The sequence below is a fragment of the Scatophagus argus genome, chromosome 17 (assembly GCF_020382885.2).
Source record: "Scatophagus argus isolate fScaArg1 chromosome 17, fScaArg1.pri, whole genome shotgun sequence".
Lineage (NCBI taxonomy): Eukaryota > Metazoa > Chordata > Actinopteri > Scatophagidae > Scatophagus > Scatophagus argus.
The window spans coordinates 8,888,215-8,910,505 of NC_058509.1; the positions used below are offsets into that span (position 1 = coordinate 8,888,215).

Here is a 22,291-nt window from a genome sequence, read left to right on the forward strand (position 1 = left end):
CCCAAAAGCCTTCAAGCAACAATGTTAACATTCACCCATTCGCATGCATGTTCATCTGAGTGTTTACCAACAAGTGTGTGCTGCGTGTGTGCGTGGGTTCGTTAGCATATGTGTGCACGAGGCTGTCACACTTTGTGTTGTGTGTTCGGCTGTTGTCTCTAACAAGCCAAAGAGATTGTTGTTCCTGCAGGCAAGGTTATACACCTCAGTACAGACACACACACACAAATGAATACAGTGCTGTTTATTTGAATAAAACTGATATGTCACTGGGACCACTGGATGGCCTTTTCAAGATAATAATACCAATGATAATAATAAGAATAAAAATATGTCTTCCTAACATGAACCTCACTAAGAAGAATCCATTTTGCAGAGGTGGCCCAGCAAGCTGAAGCTTATTTTCAGTTCAGTCTGGCAGGATTAATTATCAGCCAAGTGGATCATATTAATGAACTGGAAACAACACACACTATGTCAGTGAGGAAAACTGGAATGAGGGCTTGGACCCTAGAAATTTATTATATCTTGTTTATCTTGTTTTGAGACTGTTTAAAGGGACACCCCAAAATCAGAAACGCACACTTGGAAAAACTCAACAGCAGTGTCATGAAAAGAAACCATGACCGAGTTACCTTGTTGAGAGTAGTTTCAGGTATGAACTACTCTCTCTTACTCTTTTTTTGTTTTATTTTGAGGTGAGCTGTCCCTTTGAAAAGATTTTGTTTTATTGGATCTCTATTATATTGTGTACAAATGCAATAAAGGAAATACAAAGTAAAAACCACAAACCATAACTACACACGGGCTAAAAAAGTCCTTCTTGTGCTCCAGTCTTGTGGCTGCTGAATGCTCCGCTCCCTCGATAGTGTGTTCTGGTCTCGTCTTTTGCATTTGAATGTTTGTATGCGTGTGTGTGTGTGTGTGTGTGTGTGTGTGTTTCCTATCATATGTCCTCTCCTTCGTTCTCCCTCCGTCTTTCAGTATCCCACCTCCTTGTCTCCCTCCATCCATATATCTCTCGACTGACTGTCCCTTTAAGGTGCTGTCACCCCCAAAACCTCCCCTTTAAATGCCAGCAGACACGTGCAATCTGTCTCTACCTATCTACAAAATATAGGCGTGAACGTGCGTACACGCGCGACATTTGTGCGCGTCCTGCATTAATGTGTGTGCGTGCGTATGTCCCTTCCGGTATATGCATTCATGTGTTTGTTTGCCCCTTTCTATGTATGTGTGTCAGCTTTAATAGTAAGTGATGGGTTAGCCAGCAGGCTAAACAAGCTTTAGCTCAAGGGGGCAGCACTCACTATCTATCTAACTGCCTGAGACTGGAAAAAGTCAGAGACAGAGGGAGGATGGGAGAAGGAGGTACACAACATTTATCATTTAATAGTAGAGGCAACAGCTCGTTTTTTTTTAACAATGGAAGGATGTTGTTTACTGTTACTTTCGAAGGTCTCATGAGGAAAACAAAGTCCAAGCAGTCTTACTTTAAAAACCTTGTCCGTCTCCAACCCATCCAGGTACTGGCTGCTAGTGTTTCCGCCAATGATTCTTTGTGTCTGTTGACATGACAGTCACTCATTCTTTTTTTTTTTTAAATTCAGTGCCAGGTGCTTAGTGAAAATGTGAAAGTTAAAGTCATTGGTCTTTGTTGTGTAAGTAATGAGTTTTTCCACAGATTTCTTTACTCAAGAAATAGTGAAAGGAAGGCAGCAAGAATAAAAAGCGGAAATACTACAATGTTCCAACATTGCCCCTCAATTGTTTAATATTCTCAGACCTTTTTTATCCCAAACATAGATGAAATAATGTTTTAAATCCTGCATGTAAAGAACTCAAAGGAAGCCAATATTCTACACTGCAATTATCTTTGGGATTTTATTGTACGTCAGTTAATGTCAGTCCGAGTCTCTGCATGTTCGTCTTGGAATCTCTGGAGCTGACAGCAGGTTAATCCACTATTCAACCCCAGTCAGAGTGTCTCTCCTCGGGGGTGCACAGAGAGCAGCGACGGCCCCTGTCATCTCCAAAGCTCAGGGATGAGAAACCTCCCACCCTCTCTGCCACAATGCGCCACAAAAGGGCTTATCGTCCCTGGGCATCACAGCAATGCTGAGGGGGATTGGGAGGAATGGATGTTTGCACTGCTGGATGCCAATAAGGGCGACACACACGCGCATCAGGCACACGCTTATGAGCATGTGGGTGCACGCCGCTGACATATGGCAAGACGAGAAGGACTGCACATCCTCAATGACGCACAGTTTCACAGACACGCAGGCACACACACACACACAGGAACTCATGCACATTGTTAAGCATGCATACAGATGGGACAGATGAAGCCATGCTAGCAGCAGTGAATGCTATCTGCTGGGGGGGGAAATTGGTTTTCTCCCATCCCAACCCTCGGTCTGGTGTCGCTGAGATGGCACTTCCATGTGCATTCAGGAATATGTTGATGAGGTTTACTCTGCCTTTTTGTCAGTGTATTGGCCTTTCTGTGTGTTTTCAAAGAATCATTTAATATCTCAGTGCGATTTAGTGTCGTGGTTGTCGGAGAATAATTTTTCAACCTTGAAGTGTTCCTCCGTAAAGTGTTAGTCCTGCCTGGACTAATGAACACTGAATCTTCCGTTTCTCTGTTATTCTGCTTCCTGGCATCTGTGGGGCAGGTCACCCCAAAGCCACTTCCCATGTGACCTCGTCAGGCAGAACTGTGCGTGACACTGATATCTGCTCTGAAGACAGAGGCATGCAGTGTTGATATACAACTGATATCTAAAGTTTAGTGTGTATGTGTCCTGAGAGGAAGAGTACACTTCAGAAGTGGTGAGGCAGTGCACTGAGTAACATCAGTTCTATGTTAATGCTGTTTCTCCTCGATGGAGTGTCATTAAATACTTCATCATAAGACATCAGCATCTCCTGAGCTTCCTTCCATTTTCGGAGTTTGAGGTTTTCCTCAACAGTGGTTAAATATTTTGTTCCTTTTCTTCAACAGATATGATATGATTTTACTCATTTTTGAATTGTAATGGCCTTACAGTAGCTACAGTGCGTAAGTATTGAGTTACAGACAGCAGTTCCCCCTGTAATTTGGGTGTATTAAGTGTTTTATTCAGCGTATCACGCATTTTAAGAGACGTTTCTGTCTTTCACTTGTTCTCTCTCTCTCTCTCTCTCTCTCCCTGCCTCCCCTCCCTTCCCTCGCTGTGATGAATGGAGCCAGTCGTTGTGTGGGGTGTAAGGGTGACCTGGCCAGGGGGCCTATGTGTGTTTGTGTGTGTGTGTATGTGTATCTTTGGAATTTACGTGTGTGTGACTAATTTAATGGATAGCATGCCACCATGGTCAAGGACCACCTCGCACATATACAAACACACACATACACACATTGAGATACACACAGAGCTCGGGGTGGGCAGAGAATGACTGATTTACAAGACACACCAGTGACTATTGACCACATGTACTATAACCTGAAAAATGACTTGTGTGTGTGTGTGTGTGTGTCATTCAGGCTGGTGTTGTTAATCAATCACTCGCTACAGACCATGAACTTTGGACACAAGTAAAGGAAATAAATCTACTGACTTGAAATGGAAAAAGAGTGGGAAAGAGGAGATTTTTTTGAGAGTTTCTCTAATGGAGGAAGATGATCTTTTCTTGTCACTTTATTTCGGTAATGCTACACCACACTAATCACTGTTGAATGCTAGTACAACACATAACGTTTTACTCAGGCTAAACTTACTGATGGAATAGATTCATTTAAGATGGAATTGAAACACTGTTGTGCTTTTTGCTCAGATTTCTTAATTTATGATCATTCTTTTCAGTAACTCTGTGAAAAAAGTTCCTTTTTGCTTTGCTGATATTTCTATTTTTTATTCAACTTTTCATTTCATATTTTTTTAGATTCTTTTAGAGTCCTAATTTCGTACCATAAGCCTGTAAATGTGAGCTGGTATGACAATGAAAGTTCCTTGATCCTTGATCTTTGAATGAACAGAGCAAAGGTTCAGTGTTCAATGCAGCGAATACACGTGGCTCCTTTCAATGCAATGTTTCACAAATAAAACTAATCACAGAAATGTTTTAACCACAGCTTATCAAACCATGATGACCTTCATTCTTATTAATGTTAATTCTTATTAATATAATTTTCAGCTATATCAGTCAAAAATGAAACATATTCAAAATATTGGAATTTATCGGTTTTCAAAAAGTAAACAATCTGTAAGAAGGCTCACACAGAAGGCATGAATGTTCGATAATACTTGACTCAAAGCAGGAAATGTTTGTGTCTGTTTACACCAAATTAAAATAGGATTATTGTTCCTCATAAATCGTTGAGGTGTGGTTTAATGTGTGTTCACAGTCCTCATCAAACGTATCAGACACACACACACACACACACACACACACACACACACAGAAAACAAATGAGTTGTCTGCTGATGCTGCACTCCGTTGATTCAAATCATCTTTTTTTGCTCTAAATAAAACGTGTGTTCATGTGTGCGTACATTAGGAAAGCACAGGGGAGATGCTTGTTTTTCCTCCAGGGCCAAAGTCAGTTCTTATTTTGGGTACTTTTTCCAGCAGTTGGAGAAACAACAAGACTTTTATTGGTCTAAGTTTCAGCAATTACTAACTGACATACTGTAATCTATACTGTACATTCACTGCCAGATTGACAGTTTCCTGGTACCTTATCACACACATTATGCACTGTCCCATTCAAGAGCTACTGGTGTGCAAAAAAAAAAGTGATGGTGATCTCACTTGAAACAGTAAGGAAGTCTGGAAATATTTTGTTTGTTATGCGCTAATGGAAAACTGGGGCTACGGGAACAAAATTGGAATGGGATGGTGGGAGTGGGAGATAAGGCCACACTCCAGCCTTTAAAAAAAAAATCTGCTCTGCACTCCATCATAAATCCTTCCCCTCATGCTTCCTGCTTTCTCATGCTTGATTCGCATGTTCTTGTTGCTATATGTTATCTGACTGCCCAAGAACACAGCAGAACATACTGTAGGCTAGCACACATACGTATGACAAAACAAGAGGAAGATAGAAAGTTTTAGACAATAAAAAGACCTCTAATTCCGTCTGTTCTCAAGGCAGTAAAAAAAATAAAGAACTTGCAGTACACATTCAAGTGTCTTCGGATTGACAACTGTCCTCAGTCAACTGTTTGAAAGTCATAAATTACTTTTCAAGTGAAAGAGAGGACAGATACATGTTCAGCCTGAAGTCAGAAACTCCCACCCAGTCAGAAAAAATTAACGGCGTGAACTTCCAGATGCACATGAGTGTGCCTGAGTGTAAGAGTGTGTTTGCGTGATTATAATATGAATATTAAGTAGACACTGCCTGACACATGATGAAACAACACTGAAATAAGAGAAATTGATGCCCAAGAAATAAAGTACATATACCATTCAAAATGAGTAACAATACTGGAGTGCGTGGGGTGTTTGTGTGGCTGTTAAATGGACTAAATGTGACAGGTTTTTGACGTAAATTGCTTTTTAAAAAGAACGTAAGGATTTTACAGAGAATGTCAGTGTTAGTTAATGTGAGTTACAGTTTTATTTCTTTATCACCACCGTGAGCAGTCCCCTATAAAAGAATCCACACTCTGCTTTTATATAATATATAAAAAAAATTTAAAATGCAGTACAACATCATCTTCATAATGATACAATCAATATTTTCACAATTAAGGCGTGAATAATAAAGTTTGTTAGGGTTACTTCACAATACACTCATTTCTGGTCTTGGGTCAGACTGTGTTCAGTCAGGGATGGCTGAGCTGAACTGACACATATTGTAAGAACACTTTGAGAATCTCCTGAATCTGACTAGCATGTTTTCTCTGAAGACTCGGGGAAAGACTCGCCCATGTCACTGTGGTCGCTGAGGTAGTCAAGAAGCTCTTTGACAGCAAGACACCAGGGGTGGATGAGATTCACCTTGAGATAGCAAAGACTCTGGATGTTGCTTGCCTGTCTTTACTGCCACACCTCTTCAGTCTTGCACACAGGCTGGCAACACCAGCGGATTCCACCCTGTCTGCTGAACAGTGGACCAGCTCTTTACCCTTGCAGGGCTGAGGAATGTGTCCAGTTTGGGAATGAGTTCTGACCTTTAGCACGTACTGAAGCATTTTGCAGCTGAGTGTGAAGCAGATGCGATGAGAGTCAGCCACTTCCGAGTGTGGATTGCTCCCTTTGGGTTGGGCATGAGTTGCTGCCCCAAGTGAAGGAGTATAAATATCTCAGGGTCTTGCTCACGAGTGGTGGGAATACAAAGCGCGAGATGGACACACAGCATCAGCAATAATGTGAGCATTGTACTGGACTGTTGTGGTGGGAGCTGAGTCGGAATAGATAAATACTTAATTTGCATAAATTATTTAGAGCAGTGCTTGAGCAAAAACAAAACCAAAATGCTCACAAAAGATATTGTGATACGCTCTATACTTTTGCAATAAAATTTTGATAAGCTTGATATTTGTGTAGTTTGGTTACAGGAGACTACTATTTATTAAAATAGGATTTTTCATTATTCCTCTTAAGGTGCATGAGCCATTTCTGTAGGTATTGAAAACATAAAGTTGTGTAATGACACATTATTGTGAGTTATAGTTATAAATAGAGTAACCTTAAAACACAATAGTCAAACAACTTGTGTTTGCTCTGAGTGGGAAGGTAGGCAGAGAAAAGAGTACGAAGAGAGGCAGCAGGCAGAGGGCCTCTACACGTAGAAAGCTACCTACCTCATGGGAAAGAAAGATAGATGGAAAGAAACTAAATAGCCAGGAAATTGACACAGTTATCCTTCTCTCAGTGGAGAGAAGACTGGGAGGGAGGAGAGGACAGGAAGGGAAAAGATGGATTGAGGAACTTGGGGAGAGACTGTAGGAAGAGGAGGTTCAGAGCATTTTGCTTTGTCGGGTCAGGCCCTGGGTCAGCATCCACTCAATAAAATACAAACAAACTAAAGTACTGATACACACATTCACACTCAATCACAGATGTACACACTTTCTCTGGCTCACAGACAAACACGCCCAGTGGTCTCTCGGCACTGCTGCTTTGGTGGTTAGGGACTGATAGCTACACGCACTGACACAAGCTGAGGGAAAAACAGCCTTTAACTTGCACTTAAGTGCTGAGCTCCTATCCCCATTAATGCTGATGAGGGAAAAAAAAGGAAACTGGCTCCCAATTCTGTTTTTCATTGAAATGTTTTGGTCTTCAGTTGGGTGACATCAACTGAGATTTGGTCCCAAATGTTCAAATATATCTTAATAATTCATAAATGTGTTCCAAGGTTCTTTAGTAGGTTAAACCAGCACTTTTGCCTCTAAGCCTGCAACCTAAGATTTAATTTTAGGATTAAACGTTGTTGATGTTGATGTTCCAGGCAGTCCTGTATTTCACTAATGTGTGACGAGTGTGTTCAATTGCAGCAGTCTGTGCTTCTGAAATTTATTTGACTTGCTGATCATAATTATTCTTTGGCTCAATTATCTGCTAGCGAGTACACTGTGGGACTGTGAGGATTCTGGATTAATGCATAGAGGCATTTGGGTTTAGGGTACGGTGCTGTATTTGGCGTTCACGGGTTAACATTACTGTTATAATAAGCTCCCAGGGAATGACTGCAGCGTAACACCATACAGTAACCTCAAATCAACATGTTTGTGTGTGCGTTTCTGTATAGCATCATGAATATTAATCAGCAGGACTACATTATGCATGCATTTAAATGTTTAGCTTGATTTATTTCACGCTATTATAATAACATCCAAAGGGAAAAAGGTTTCTTTGACCTGCGGTTAAATGCTTAGTTAGCCTGTTTGCAGTACCCAGATCAGTTGCCTGTACCTTGGAGTAAATTCAGGAAACCCAGGATCATCTTTTACTTTCTTTCCTATTGGTCCCTCTTCTGTGGATGATTATGCAAAATGATTATTGATAGTTTGCTATGTCAAGTGAATGTATAAGTCATTATCAGTATATCAAAGTCATTAAAACGGTATGATAAAATCAAAAACGTTGCTGTCATTGCATTGTGAGTTCATGTCAATGGGACAATATACTGATGTGATTAAACATCAGATATGATTTGATCTGAGGAATTATTTTTTAGCGTGACACAAAACCTTAACTGTGTCCTACTTGTCTCACTGCGCCATCCTTCTTTGTTTTCTTTGATTTTTACACTTGATCGCTTCAGTCAGTTCTCTTCTTTCATTGCAGTGGTAATTATGAAAATCCTGTTTTCCTGTTGACAATAAAAAGACCATCAGATACACGAAAAGAAAGGAGAGAGAGAGACAAGCAGATAGAGGGGGTCTGACAATCATATTATCCAGGCTGCATGGCTGTTATTGTTTTTTTTATATTTTGAGAAAATAAAGACACTTGAGTGTGTGTGTGTGTGTGTGAGAGAGAGAGCAGAGGAAGAGTATTTTTAATAATGTGATTTCATTCTCTACATCACACACACACATACATAGACGTACGTAAGCACACACGCACACACACAGAGTCGTGTTTCCATCGCCTCTGGGAACATTACATAGACTTACATTCATGGAGGCTTAATCACCACCTAACCATAATTACAAACATTACTTGCCTAATGCTAACCCTAACCTTAACCTAATCCTAACCTTAAAGCAACTCTGCACTCTAATATTTTATGATTTATGTTGTGGGGACTTGCAGGGTCCTCACAATGTGATTATGTAAACAGATTTTTGTCCCCACCACTACAGCAATACGCATACACACACACACACACCCCCATAAGAATGAAGACATCCTCTGTTCCATCTGACTTTCACTTTCTGTAAAATAGTTTCAGTTTCACCTCATAAATCACATAAGACATAAATCCAAAAATAAATAGTTACGCAGGAAATGGTCTGTGTGTGCAGACGTGTTGAAAGTTTGTAGTTTGTTTTGTTTTACAAATAAGATATCAGAGAAGAAGTGTGAGAGAAAGGGAATGCGTCAATGGTTTATTTAAATAACACAATATTTGCTATTTTTATGGCGTCTGTGTTTTTATCAAGAATGACCTTACAATACCACGAATGCACACATTGTTTCCAAAAGATTTTATATTTTCTATGTATAACAAATGTGAAGCAAGATGAATAATGTTCAAAGAAAAAATGCATTGCGAGTAGCTGGCAGCAGGGCTGTGTTCGTTCATTGCAAAACCTTGTGGCCCCGACACATGAGGTGACACAGGAATGGCAGCCATGTTTCGCTCTGTCGCTTTAAAGCCACAGGAAGTGATTCAAAGACGTGTGATCATACAGAAGGTGCAAGGTCTCAGTCTATCATCTCAACTGCTAAACTATTTGTGTGGGTGAGAGGGCAGTGACGTTGTAGCACTGGTGCTCATGGGGATGACTCTGTCTTGTTTGTTTTATCCATTCATGTAAGTCTTCATGATGTTAGTGTTAGTTGATGGATTATATAGATAAGCTTTAACTAAAGTAGTTAAACTGCTGAAATGTTCTTCTCCTGGCATTACCAAACAGCTTCAGCTGCTGTACAGCCACCCTGTAGACTATTATGAGGCCAACAGTGATTTGCATTTGTGCAACAGATGGAAGACAGATGCAATTGGATTTGTGGTCTGGATAACAGAGAAGCATATATGTGCTAAAGTGTATACAGAAGTGTGTTAAATGTGTTAAAGGTGTGGATTTTATCTGCTATTGAGACATCTTGCTTGTGAAGCAGTACTGCCTCTGACAGTAGTGTTTTTACTGTAAAATGTAGTGTTTGTGACAGCTGAAGTGACAGCAAGTTTGACTGTACGCCATTTCAGTATACATAATGATTTGCTCAGTATATTGACATCAGTACTACTACGCTTTACTGCCTCTTCCTTTGCGAGGTTGCGTTTTCCTCTGTTTTCAGCGGGGTAGCAGAAATTGCATGTAACGCCACACATCTGTTTCAGCGCTATATTGTTCACAGTAGCGCAGCTGAAAACTTTGCATGTGAACATGCAGATTTCATTTCCTATTGAGGTTAAGCATCGTGACATGCATGCTTTGTTACACGCACATCACGCTGCTTTTCTCTATATATGAGCAAACAGTGTAAAAACAAATAAAGCAGAGAAAGGGAAAAATAGTTCAAGAAGGGCAGTGAGATAACAGAAAGGAAAGCAAATTTTAAAGACAGAGAGGAAGATATATTAAAAAGACTAGACATGAGAGGAGCAAATGACCGAAAAAGGTATATACATTTGAAACAGACGGGCACTTTTATGAAAATGGCCACCGTTTTTTGCTTTAAGTTGTATTGAACTAGATAAGAGGATGAGAAATCGAAAGGCAGAGTCGCTTACTGGACCACAGGAGGGGAAGCTGCTGCTGCACATCAGTTTATGGGTCCCCTAAACAAATGCTAAAATCCTCAAGGGAGTCAGTCACTTGGCAAATGAGAATGGAGATGGGAGGAAGAGCCAACTAAAAGAGAAAGGGGAAAGTTGAAATGGGGGGAAGCAGGGAAGATTTTATGAACGGACAGGTGGATGGACAGGATGATTGGTGAGTCAGTGTATGTACAGGAGGGGAACCAATTCAAGTTAACAACTGAAAAAAACAATGATAGGAGGAATGAGAGATGGCAACTAAGAGAGTTGTGATGGAAAAATAGAAAGATGAGAAGAGAGGTTAGGAGAGGGCAGACAGTGACTTTAGTATTAAACAGACGGGGTGAGAAGGTGAAAGAAATGAAGAGATGTAGAGGTAAAAAGAGAAGAGGAGACAGATAAAATAGGTCCATAATGTAGGATAAAAGTATGAAGATAAAAGAAGGGGTGAGAGAAAGAGTAGAGAGAGGGCAGATTCTGAAGGAAAATTGTGGTTGTTTTTCTTGAATGAAAGCTTTTTTAAATTAAAATCTGATGAGAGACACAAAGATAAGTGCAAGAGAATAGAAAATTAAAGTAGGCCAATGCATTGTTTGAGTGTGTTTATAATATTTGAAAAACACTTTATCGAAAAAGGCTCTGTTCTGTAGTTTACTTATTTGACCTCGCAGACAGACATAATTTCTCTTGCCACAATCATATTAGACAGGAAGAAATGACTTTTATAAACTTACATGCACAAATTTTTTGACATTACTCAAGCGTATTTGTATTTTAAAAGATAAAACAGAAAGCAAAACCAGTTGGGAAGAAGAAAACACCTCCCAACGAGGATCCAGAATCAATCCAGAGCGAGCAGCTAATGAAGAGCTATTAAATTGGTTCCAGGAAAATGAACATGAAATTCCGAAAGATGCAAGAGATTTATGTTTACCCGTGTTGAAAAGCATCACAAATTGACTGAGATGGAGGGTAGAGGAAAAAAAAAATAAAGATAGACAGATGCTGGAAGGGAAAATGTGGGTGGACGGTAAGTGCTGAAAGTGAATGAAGGTTCAAAAGAAAGGTGATTTAGAAAAAGGAAAGCAAAAAGAACAAAGACCAAAAGTATTAATCAGTGGTGAAAAAGAAAGGATGTGAAACAAAAGAAAGGGTGATGGGGAGGTAAAGAAAAGATTTTTATGAGGATAAATGCCATGGAGAGGAAGTATGGAGGAAAGACGGTGGAAGTACAGAGGGAGGGAAAAGAAGTTGGGTGACTTGAGGGAGGCACGGTGTGAGTGGATTGAGGGAAGAAGAAGAAGAGGAGGGGGAGAGATGAAAGAGGAAGGAGGGAAATGGAAGGAAGGAGGGAGGTGGGAATAAAAGGAAGAATGGTAGCTGCAGGATAAGAGAAAAAGTGTCGCAGTGGCAGCATAAAGGTTTGGCTTTTTTCCATACCTGAAAAAAGCTGGCCTTCCACTCCTCCTCCTCCTCCTCCTCCTCCTCCTCCTCTCTTCTTCCTCATTTAATTCAAGGAATCTAAAAGCTGAAGGCACACCTGGCCAACTGTGCAAGCTTATGTTTGGAGGACACAGTCTGAAGGCAGCCTTGCCTTAACTCCCTACTTGACTCCCATTTATTGTTCACCTACCCATTCACAAACGCATTTCAGTATTACTGTTTAGCTGACCGAGGCTCACCTTTTTTTTTTTTCTTTGGTCCATACACTTTGATCTTGTGGCCTGATTTATTTAAAAGCCCTCACTGAGTCTTGGGTTTTTAGTGCAGCCCTTCTTTGTGTTTTCAAGTAATGGAGAACTGTTTGTGCTCAGCCCCAGAGGCTCCACGCCAGGCATTGGTCCTGGTGAGGTCAAACATCAGAGACAGGACTGTAATCAAATAGCATATAAATAGTGAGAGAAGTCACTCAGAGTCATGAGGTAGGTCTCATGTGGCATGTAGCAGTTGCCATTTGCCAAGCCCTTTCCATCCATCCATTTTCTATACCGCTTATCCATCAGGGTTGTGGGGAAGCTGGAGCCTATCCCAGCTGACTACGGGCGAGAGGCGGGGTTCACCCTGGACTGGTCGCCAGTCAATCACAGTGCCAGCCAACACACAAAGACAGACAAGCACACACTCTCACACTCACACCTAGGAGCTATGTAGAGTAGCCAGTTAACCTAATGTGCATGTTTTTGGTATTGTGGGAGGAAGCCGGAGTACCCGGAGAAAACCCACGCAGGCACAGGGAGAACATGAAAACTCCACACAGAAGGGCCCAGACCGGGATTCGGACCTGGAACCCTCTTGCTATGAGGCGACAGCGCTAACCACTGCACCACTGTGCCGCCCTACAAGCCCTATCCAAATATAGCAATATTCCCTTCACTTTTTTCTGTTTAATTGATGAATGTGTCTGTTTAGCACATCAGTATGCTAATCTCTTAGTTGCTATAGGTTAACAAGCTGTACGGCCTTTTGTGTAGTCAACAAAAGATGAGGTTTTGTTTTTCCTGGATGTTTACCGAGTCTGGTAATTTGCTGATAATGTCAACACATTCTTCTCTGTGTTCCTACAGGCTGACAGGCTTCCAGGTTCCTCCCCCTGTCACCAGCACAGGAAATGTCTTCTCTTTGAGGTTGACCAGTGACTTCGCTGTCTCTGCACATGGCTTCAAGCTCAACTACGAAGGTCAGAATGTGTTGCTGTGTGCATTTGTTGTCGGTATGCGTGAATGCCAGGCTTCAATCTTGACCTCCTGTCATGCAGCAAAAATGAACAATGTGAATAACAACCACCCCGGCTATTATTAAATGTCTGATTATAAAATAAATGCCCAGCTTACATTGGACCGTGGTGTTAGAAATAAAGGGCACTCAGACAACAAAAGCTCTACCTTGGTTGACCCCTTGTGTTTGAATGCAGAGGTAATTGAGCAGGTACACTTCTTGTTTACCTGAAGGAACCCCTGCTGTTATTCACTGGACACATTAAACTTGGGGAAAGAAAGCTATCACACATAGAAGCCTTAAAATATAGTAAGTAATGTGTTCATTTACTCACTTCAGCTCCCCTTATTTAGCATTTCTAAGCAGTATATAGACATTTAATTAATTGTTTTTAACACACTATAATAGCTGTGAATGGATGTGAGGACATTTTTGTGTGTTCGCTGTATTGTCAGTCATTATATGTGTATACACCCACGTCTGATTATGATCCTCAGATGGGGTTATTTACAAGTACAAAAAAACTTATATCTGCTCATGAATACATATACACAATACTGTCTTGTAAAGAATTTATGAAATATTATGTATGTTCATTAAATACATACTTTAAAGACTAAATCAGGGAAATTATTAGTACAATGTTTGCGATTTTTATGTTGTTGTGCATGCTGAGTGCAGGATTTCCCCTCAATTCAATTCCTCTGAGAGGCCATTCAGATTCTGAACGTTTTCAAGGAGAACAACAATGCTCTGAACTCAATTCTTATTTTTTTGACTCTCCTTCACTCAGCACTCCCTGATGGATGACAAGTGCATTGCTTTTCAACACGGGAGGCTGTCAGACTAACCAGAGAGAGGAGTGAATGGGCAGAGCATGACACAAATTGAAAGCATCGTGAAGGCTTTCATTATAGACATGCAGGTGCTTAAACATAGACATAGACAGTTTGTCGTTATTTTTATGTGACAAAACAACAATCTACCACATTACAAAAAGACATTTTGACCCTCACGGCAAGTTAAAAGCCTTATTTATACGCTCATGTTATTTAACTTGAGCATTTTCTCTCTCAGATACACATTTTAAACACTGCAGTATTGAGGTAATTTCTGCATGACATTTGGAATAATCAGTATTTTACATGAATCAACCAATAAGTTTGAATATTTTGACAAAGAAATGGGGAGGCGGGGTGCTTCGAGAGAGAATTCCAGGGGTAGCTAAAGCTTCTCCTTTCACCCTCTACCTTTAGGGCCCGAGTAAACACACTATGGTGCCATTTTTCACAGATAAAAGAAGAGATATGAATGGTTGAAGTGATGGTTAAAATTAGAACCCACTATGTTTTAGCACTGTGTGCATTAAAGATTTCAGATTAGATTTAGATTAGGAAAACTTTGATGTCCTCATTGAGGCAGTTAGTTCCGGAGCATAAAGCAGAAGAGCATGAAACTGTCTACTGGAGGCACACGTGGCACAGAGCAAACCATCAAAACAAATAAGCACACAATTCTTTGTTATTCATCGAGCAGATCTTTGAGATATCAGCAACCCACGTGGTTCAAATACACGCAAGACCTCATATGTCATTTAAAGAGACACAATAAACATTAGGTTTTACAAAACACATTCTGTATGCAGACTGTATACCTGATGGCTGCATTATGGCCATACCCTCATCATTACATGTCAGAACATGTATTAAAGTTGTATAGGTACACAGGTGGCGTATGAGATGTAGTCGTAGTCATGTAGTATTTGTTTAGTAGTCCTGTGAACTGCTGGGATATTAATACTGAATGTGGATTATGGTTTATAAAAGAATGTACTGAAACCGTGCTAGGACTGGTAATGGGCTTTTCAGGAAACTGATTCTAAAATTTTCAAGAAAGGCCTACATACTTGAAGCAGTATTATGAATTGGAGTAAGCCATTAAGGACCGTACTCATAATTAAGAATGCTTCCTCTATAGAAAAGGTGTCTTTTATTCAGTCTTTCATACCTGAAATAAACATTACATCAGCTAGTCTTGCTGATCAGATGACACTCAGGTGGTAGAGTTAGTGATTAATGTAAACTTGCAGATTATTGTTTAGGAAAGAACTGGTTAGCCCTAGATAAAATTACAACAAACTTCGAGGTGCAACTTGTGTTTATATCCAGTACCTCAAAAATACAGTAAAAAATACTTAAAGAAATTATATAAATAAGTTAAAGAACAATCAAAAAGTGTTTGTTTTTAAATATTTATCACACAGGTTGCTATTCCATGTGTTCTTATTGATTTTGAGGATGCTGTGTAGGATTTCTGCGCTGCAGGAAGTGATAAAGTTTATTTAATCCATCAAGGTGGTGCTGTAACAAAAGCCTGCATGTGGCAGCAGGAAAAGCACAGTATAAATAACAAGAAGAATGAGGGTTGAATTCCATTTAGCTGCGCTTAGTTTCACGGTCCTGGTATTATTCATGCTGGCTCTCTGTCACAGGTTCATGACTTGCTGGGAGCCTGGTATGACAAGTCGAAATGTCTGCTGTCCAAAGGGACAGTTGAAAGGAACTACGTCTCATGTGATGTTTGATCTGTTTCCAGTGCATAAAGTGGATACATAATCACGTAAGATGCTCAATATGGATTTATTTCACATTTAGAAGATTTCAAAAGACACCGTAGTTTTCTCATCAGTTCTGTTCTTTGCTTGGTGGTGAGATTGACGTGCACATCTTACATAAGACATCGACTTGCCTGATGGGACAACTGCATGAGGTATTTTACCTGCCCAAATGCAGAGTTTGAATGGGCAAGCGTGAATGTTGAGCCCTGCTGTACTGTTAGCATCCTGGGCTACTGGTCAGCAACATTAGTCTGATATCCAATGAATGAATTACATCTGATCGGGAACACAGTATTGATGCTGGATCAGATGGGTCCCTTCTCTGACTCACAGAACACATGCAGTGTTTGTTACAGCTGGTTGCTATAGAAACGTCTCACTGTGTGTCCCTCTGCAAACCTCTATGGTCCTTTGTGCTTGTTTATATGTAGGATTGGTGGTGGGTGTTCATCTAGCTGATATATGTGCGGCATAATGACAATATCACTGATTGCAAAGTACCTTGGTTTAAGTCCGCACACATGCTGCGTCTGAGTTTGTGTGTGTGCGTGTCTCTGTGTGTTTGTGCTACTTGTATGTCCAAGCAGTTGTCCCAGATATATTCACTGGCACAAGTTTCTACTTGGTACTTGGCTCATTTTCATTCTATGTGATTGTGCGTCTGTGTGTGTGTGTGCACAGCATAGTTTGCTCTCAGTGAGAGCATCCAGGGGACTAATCTGAAGGGCCCCTGCTGCTGATACATTCAGCTGTTTAACTTCTGTGCGTGTCTGTGTGTGTGTGAGTCGGTGAGACTGAGAGGCAGACCACACTTGGCAACTGTCTTCTTATATTCAGCATCTCATACTGTCCACAGCACCCAGCTAGGCACTTCATTTATCCAGCCAGGAGGAGATTTTCTCAGAAGAAATGATCCATCCTGGTTTGGACAATTTTTGGCAAGTCAGTCTTAGACCATGTAATCCTTCTGCCTAATCTGTTACTGGAGCTGGTTCAGATTTTAGATTTTTGCAGGTATTGCTTTAGCAGTGTCAACAATGCATTTTTTATAAAATGAGTAAGTAAGAGTAAGTAAATGAGTAAAAACAGCCACACACAAACACACAAAGATGTAGATTTAATAGCCGTATTTTTACTGTTATGATCTTTTATATTAAAATACTGTATTTTTTACTGGAGGACTGACCTCTTTGAATGATTTTAATCTTAGACAAGCAGGGTATTGAATTGCGCCAACTTGTCCTTCCCTGTGTTAAGTTTCTCTCTTAATAGTTAGTTTGTGGGTTAAAAAAATATCTATTAGACCCTGGACCTTGTGGTTATCAAGGTGATGTATCCGGATACAGATTGCACAGTTGTAAATGGGATCACATCATCAGACTACTCCTCTCAGGTGTGATGTCAGCTTTGATTCTTTTAGTTTTTTACCTTGAATATATTCTAATCTAACCACGCAAGGCTTTGTCAACTCATTTAATTTCTATCCATTCTGACACAACCGTTTATCCCATACGAAATGGAGCCAATTGCAGCATGAGAACTATAAATGGATTAGCAATAACATCAGAAGTGTTGCAGGCATTTTTACGTGCGGATGCAGCCAAGTCAGAACTCTGGATTTACCAGCAGCCCCTCACCTTTGATCATGAGCTTCATGTCGAGATTGAAAGAATGGGATCGCGACCAAACTGAGTTGCCTTTACAGTGTGCCTGTGCTCACCCAGTGAGGCACGTCAAACTAGGAGACGACCCCTGGAGCACAGCTAGAAGATGCTAAAGGGCTTTTCATATCCTCCCTGGGCTGCGAATGCCAGCGGACTGTTGCTTTGGGAGCCCAGGAGGAGATGGAGGGCTTATGGGGTGGGAGATGGACATCTGGCAGGCTCTGCTTAACCTGCTGCCACTGCACCTTGGAGCTGGACCGGCTTTGGAAAAAGGATAATTGGAAAGATGGATGGATGAACACGCTGCACTGTAGGATCAAAGACAGTGGTACAGAGGTATTAAATGAAATATATTCACATACAAAACAGAAATGAAAAAGGTTAATTCATTAAGCCCTCCATAGGAAGGAATTTTACAATTGCAGGGCCAATTTTACAGTAGTGTGGCTCAATCCTTTTTAGCCCGTCTGCTTGGTGGGATGCACTTTGATGTGATTGTTGGACTCCTTGAACATTCCTTCCCTTTCCTCTGAAGACTGTCAGGTCATAACTAATTCATCGGCCAGCACATACCATACAGTGTGTATATGTGCATGTGTGTGTGAAACAGAGAAAGAGAGTGATGTATAATTTAGCATGATGTCGAAGGCAGTTTGATATTGTGCTGATGAGACGGAATCACAGATTATCACAGCACTTAGACACACACACACACACATACACACTGTCCTTTCTCAGCATGAATCTTGTTGAAGAATTATTCTTTTAGTTTCCTGTTACCCCTCCTACTCCTCTTCTGTCCCCACCTGCTCCACCTTGTCTCATTTTAGTTCATCTTTCCTCATTTTAGAGGCAAGAGATCTCTTTAGATCACAATGGATCTCAAAGGCATCCACAATCTACTTTCCAGGATAATAAGAGCTCATAAGAGATTGCTGCGTTTAGTGTCCTCCTACTTAAGCTTCCAAGCGTCGCATAATATCACTGAATGGCAGATTCATGCTACGTGAACCGATGGAGTGATGTAGCCAACTCAATGGCTATGCTGACTGGACAAATAACTTTTCACGGTGCTTTTATATAATTACGTTATACTATTATTGACTTTTCTTCAAGTTTGACATTGACCTTTGGAGTAAATGTATTGGTTTGATTGATGTGTAAACCAGCACTGTATGACACAAGTCAATCACATACAGTTTTACAGTTTACAGTTACATTAAGTGTTGTAGGTGAATCCTCTCTTTCATTTTAGGCCAGTAGTTAGCTATTTGCGTGCCACTGGAGAAAGCTAGACCACCTTATAAAGCATATACTGTTGTGTGTGTCTGTAGAGGGAGCGTATGTCCAACAAGCATGAGACATGCATTTCTGATCTCAAGGCAGTGTGGAAGAGAAGCACCCACTTCCAAGTATGTGGGAATCAAAACACTTTTTTGTGCAATACACAGAATCACGTAATATAAACTAGCCTCAAATTATGTCAGTGTAAAATATTAATGTGCATTATCCACATTCATGCAATATACATATACGCACATCCATGTGTTCAGGCACAGTAGACATGTATAGAAACACATACGGACATGAACATGCATACAGTACACACGCAGACACACGGCTCCCAGATGTAATCATTTTCTTCAGAACATGGACCAGAAAACATGTTCATCCTGCCATGTGACGAACAAGTCAGCAGAGATTTCACTTCTCTCCCTTCATCCCCGGCCATGCTTTTCTTCCCCTCCACTCCTCTGCACTTATATCAGGATGCTTGTTTTTCTCCTCTCCATGGTGTAACAGTAATGCACTTGTTTTACCTTCATTTATATGTACAGTTTAGAGTTTAAACAGCGCCTCAAGACAAGACACAAGCAAAGAATAATAAAATATGGAAGAGTGTGATTTAAAAAAAAACCACATTCAACGGAAAATGGTTAAAGACTTTATAAAATGTAGAGATGGTCCAGTGCTCCACTGCATTGTTCATCTTGAACCCGAGATTCAACTAACAGACGGACTCTCCTTTCCAGCTCCCTGGCGCAGGCTTTCACAGAGAGATCGAGTAGTGTTCTGTGGACTTGAAAAATGCTTATGACTGTGTCCCTCAAGGAGTCCTGGGGGGGGTTCCCTGGGAATATGGGGTGGATGGCCTGTTGCTATGGGCCATCCAGTCTCTGTATTGTCGGACTGAGAGCTTGGTTCGCGGATGGAAAATGTTGCATTGTTCTAAATGATTTAAGATTAAAAGACCTTCCCTCATTTAATCTTAAATCATTCATTCATTCATCTTCTTTCAGTCTGTTTGCTCCTTATTCTTCATCTTTTCTGAGAATTGTATTTTTGCAAGCAAATAGAGGTCGGTGGCAGCAGGTTCAACACTTTGGAAACTCTCACTGACCAGATGTCAGTGGCACTGACGAACCTTTCACAATCTGGGCATTTAACCATCAGTTCCATGTGATATTGTGGAGAGGATCACTTACTCACAGAGGTTTAAAGCCAATCCATGGTAGCAGTTCTATTCCTATTTAAATTCAAAATCAGAGTTATGATGAGTTAATTCAGTTAGCTCAACACCTTGGCAAGGACTGAATCAAACAAACACAGAAACAAATATTGATTACAAGCAATGAAGCTGAATTCAAAAGTATTGTTTTTCGGACAGATTTCAACACAGGGTGCCTGATAGAAATTTATCTGTTTTTATGTAAATTGTAACATGTTCTGCAAACCTTTTATTACAGCCATAGCTGAAACAAAAAGCAGCCACCAACAACCTGTTGTTACACAGTGCATTTTTACTTTTGATTTCCTTTGTTTTTGTGGACATAATGAGCAGCGCACTTCCGGGCTGTTTGACATTACAAGAGGAACAGAAAATGAGGAGCAGAAGTTATTCAACAAAACCAAATGATGAGGACTAGGATTAATGAGGCATTTTTTTTTCCATTTGCATATAAGGCAATCGCTCTTTCTGGCCCAGTAAAACTTGTGGTTATAACTACTGTGGTCAACTGTTGACTGAATTTAAATTCATTTGATGCAGAAACACTGAGTTCTGTGACATTTTATAGTTCAAACAGAGTTTAGTTGCTTTCCACATCAGAATTCAGTAAAGGTAAACATCTTTCATTGAGAAAACTTTCCTTTTTTTGTTTTTTTTTTTCATCTCCTGCATCAATTATATTTCAGACTTGATAACCATTTGCCATTCACAGCAGTAAACAGAAGCCAACAAGATTCCATTCTCACATTGATGGGTCTGATCACGCTGATTCATGCATGGCCACTGAAACCGGCTCCCGGGAGGAAACACTTTGTGAGATGTGAAATTTGAATGATTGTGCAGCCGATGGGCAAAGTTCTGGCATCTCACGGGGCTGAGTCTCAGTTAGAAAAGCGCTTGCATCAATATTTAGAGGAAGCCATTTGCCGCCATTTGTTTCTCTGAGTCTCTGATCCCTTATCAGTACTTGATTGATTGATTTTGACTCTGGTCTCTTTGACTTGAACATGATCTGAGTGCAAAAGTCAAGTGTGTGTGTGTGTGTGTGTGTGCTTATGGCTGAGGTCACACATCAGTTGTGTGTATTGGGCAGTGTGAGCTGTGTTTGTGTGTGTGTGTGTGTGTTTGTGAGTCCAGAACGTGTATGTGTATGTGATTGAGGTACTGGCTGTGGCTCCTCTGATCTTTATCAAAGAGACCTGAGGGGACTGACAATATCCACTCCTATCTGTCATCCCTCCATCTGTCCATCTGTCTCTTCTCTCTCTCTTTCGGTCAGTCAGTTTATCTCTCCCTCCCTCGGTTCAGCAATTAAATCCAGGTGATGTAATGGCATCATGGGAAAGGGAAGGTGACCCCACTCACAGTTGAAGGACGTTGATTGAGGGAGTTGCGCCTTGAAAGATCTTGAAGGTGATAATAAACAGATTACACATTTGCATGTGCGTTGCAAGTGCAAAACAAAACAGTCTTGTCTTTTTAAATCTGTAACATTTTGTCATTGCAAATTGTGGGATTTTTAGATGAAAACAGCAGGAGAGGGAAGGTCTGAGTCTGTCTCACTTTGTGAAGGGAGTATAATCCTTTTCCTTGCCTTTTTGCATGCATATTAATAGTTTATAACAAGCACTTTATTTTAACACTTTATTTCTAGCATCACCACTGAGATCATATCTTCATTGTGTTTATATTTTTACTTTCGAAGAAAAACAAAACTGCTGCAGAAGCAAAGAGCAGGCTTTTGAACACCTGTTTGTTTGTTTGAGTTTTTTTTAGATTTGCACAGGATTGTTAATCTTTGTTGATAAATTTTTGCCTTCATTTACTCACATTTACTTAGTTTTTGTGATATATAAAGAGACCACCAAATATTTTTAAAAGTGGCACTTACAGAGCTTTCTGTTGTGCTTCAACAATTCACCACTGTGTGCTTTTCTCTCTCCTTGCTGTTTGTGTATTTCCTTCTGTCTGTCCCCTTTTCCCCCTCATATTGTACACACCTCAGTACACATGTTTAGCACCCACAACACAAAGAGCACACACATAAGCACATGTGTGCGCCTACACACATACACAACTATGGCTCAGTTCATACATTTAAAATGAGAAGGAATATGTCAGTTTTGTCCCAGGAGAAAAGTAGCTTTACAGTCCTAGAAAGTTGTGTGTGTGTGTGTGTGTGTGTGTGTGTGCATGTGTGCATGTGCGTGTGTGTGCGTACATAATGTGTATGCATTTGTCCTGTGGATTCCCATGTGTATATAGCAGGCAAGTGTGATGTATTTGAGATTTGAGAGGGAAGGAAAGGAGTAAGATGAAAGAGGAGTAGACTATATATTAGCAGTAATGAAAAG

At 40.5% G+C, this 22,291-nt stretch overlaps 1 protein-coding gene across 1 annotated transcript in view; it reads left to right on the forward strand.

The window, feature by feature from the left end:
- Nucleotides 1-22,291, forward strand: part of csmd3b (CUB and Sushi multiple domains 3b) — a 313,752-nt gene that overhangs the window by 93,546 nt on the left and 197,915 nt on the right. Inside the window, exon 3 of the mRNA XM_046418010.1 lies at nt 12,997-13,109. Coding sequence (XP_046273966.1) covers nt 12,997-13,109 — 113 coding nt within the window. The remainder of the gene's footprint in view (nt 1-12,996; nt 13,110-22,291) is intronic.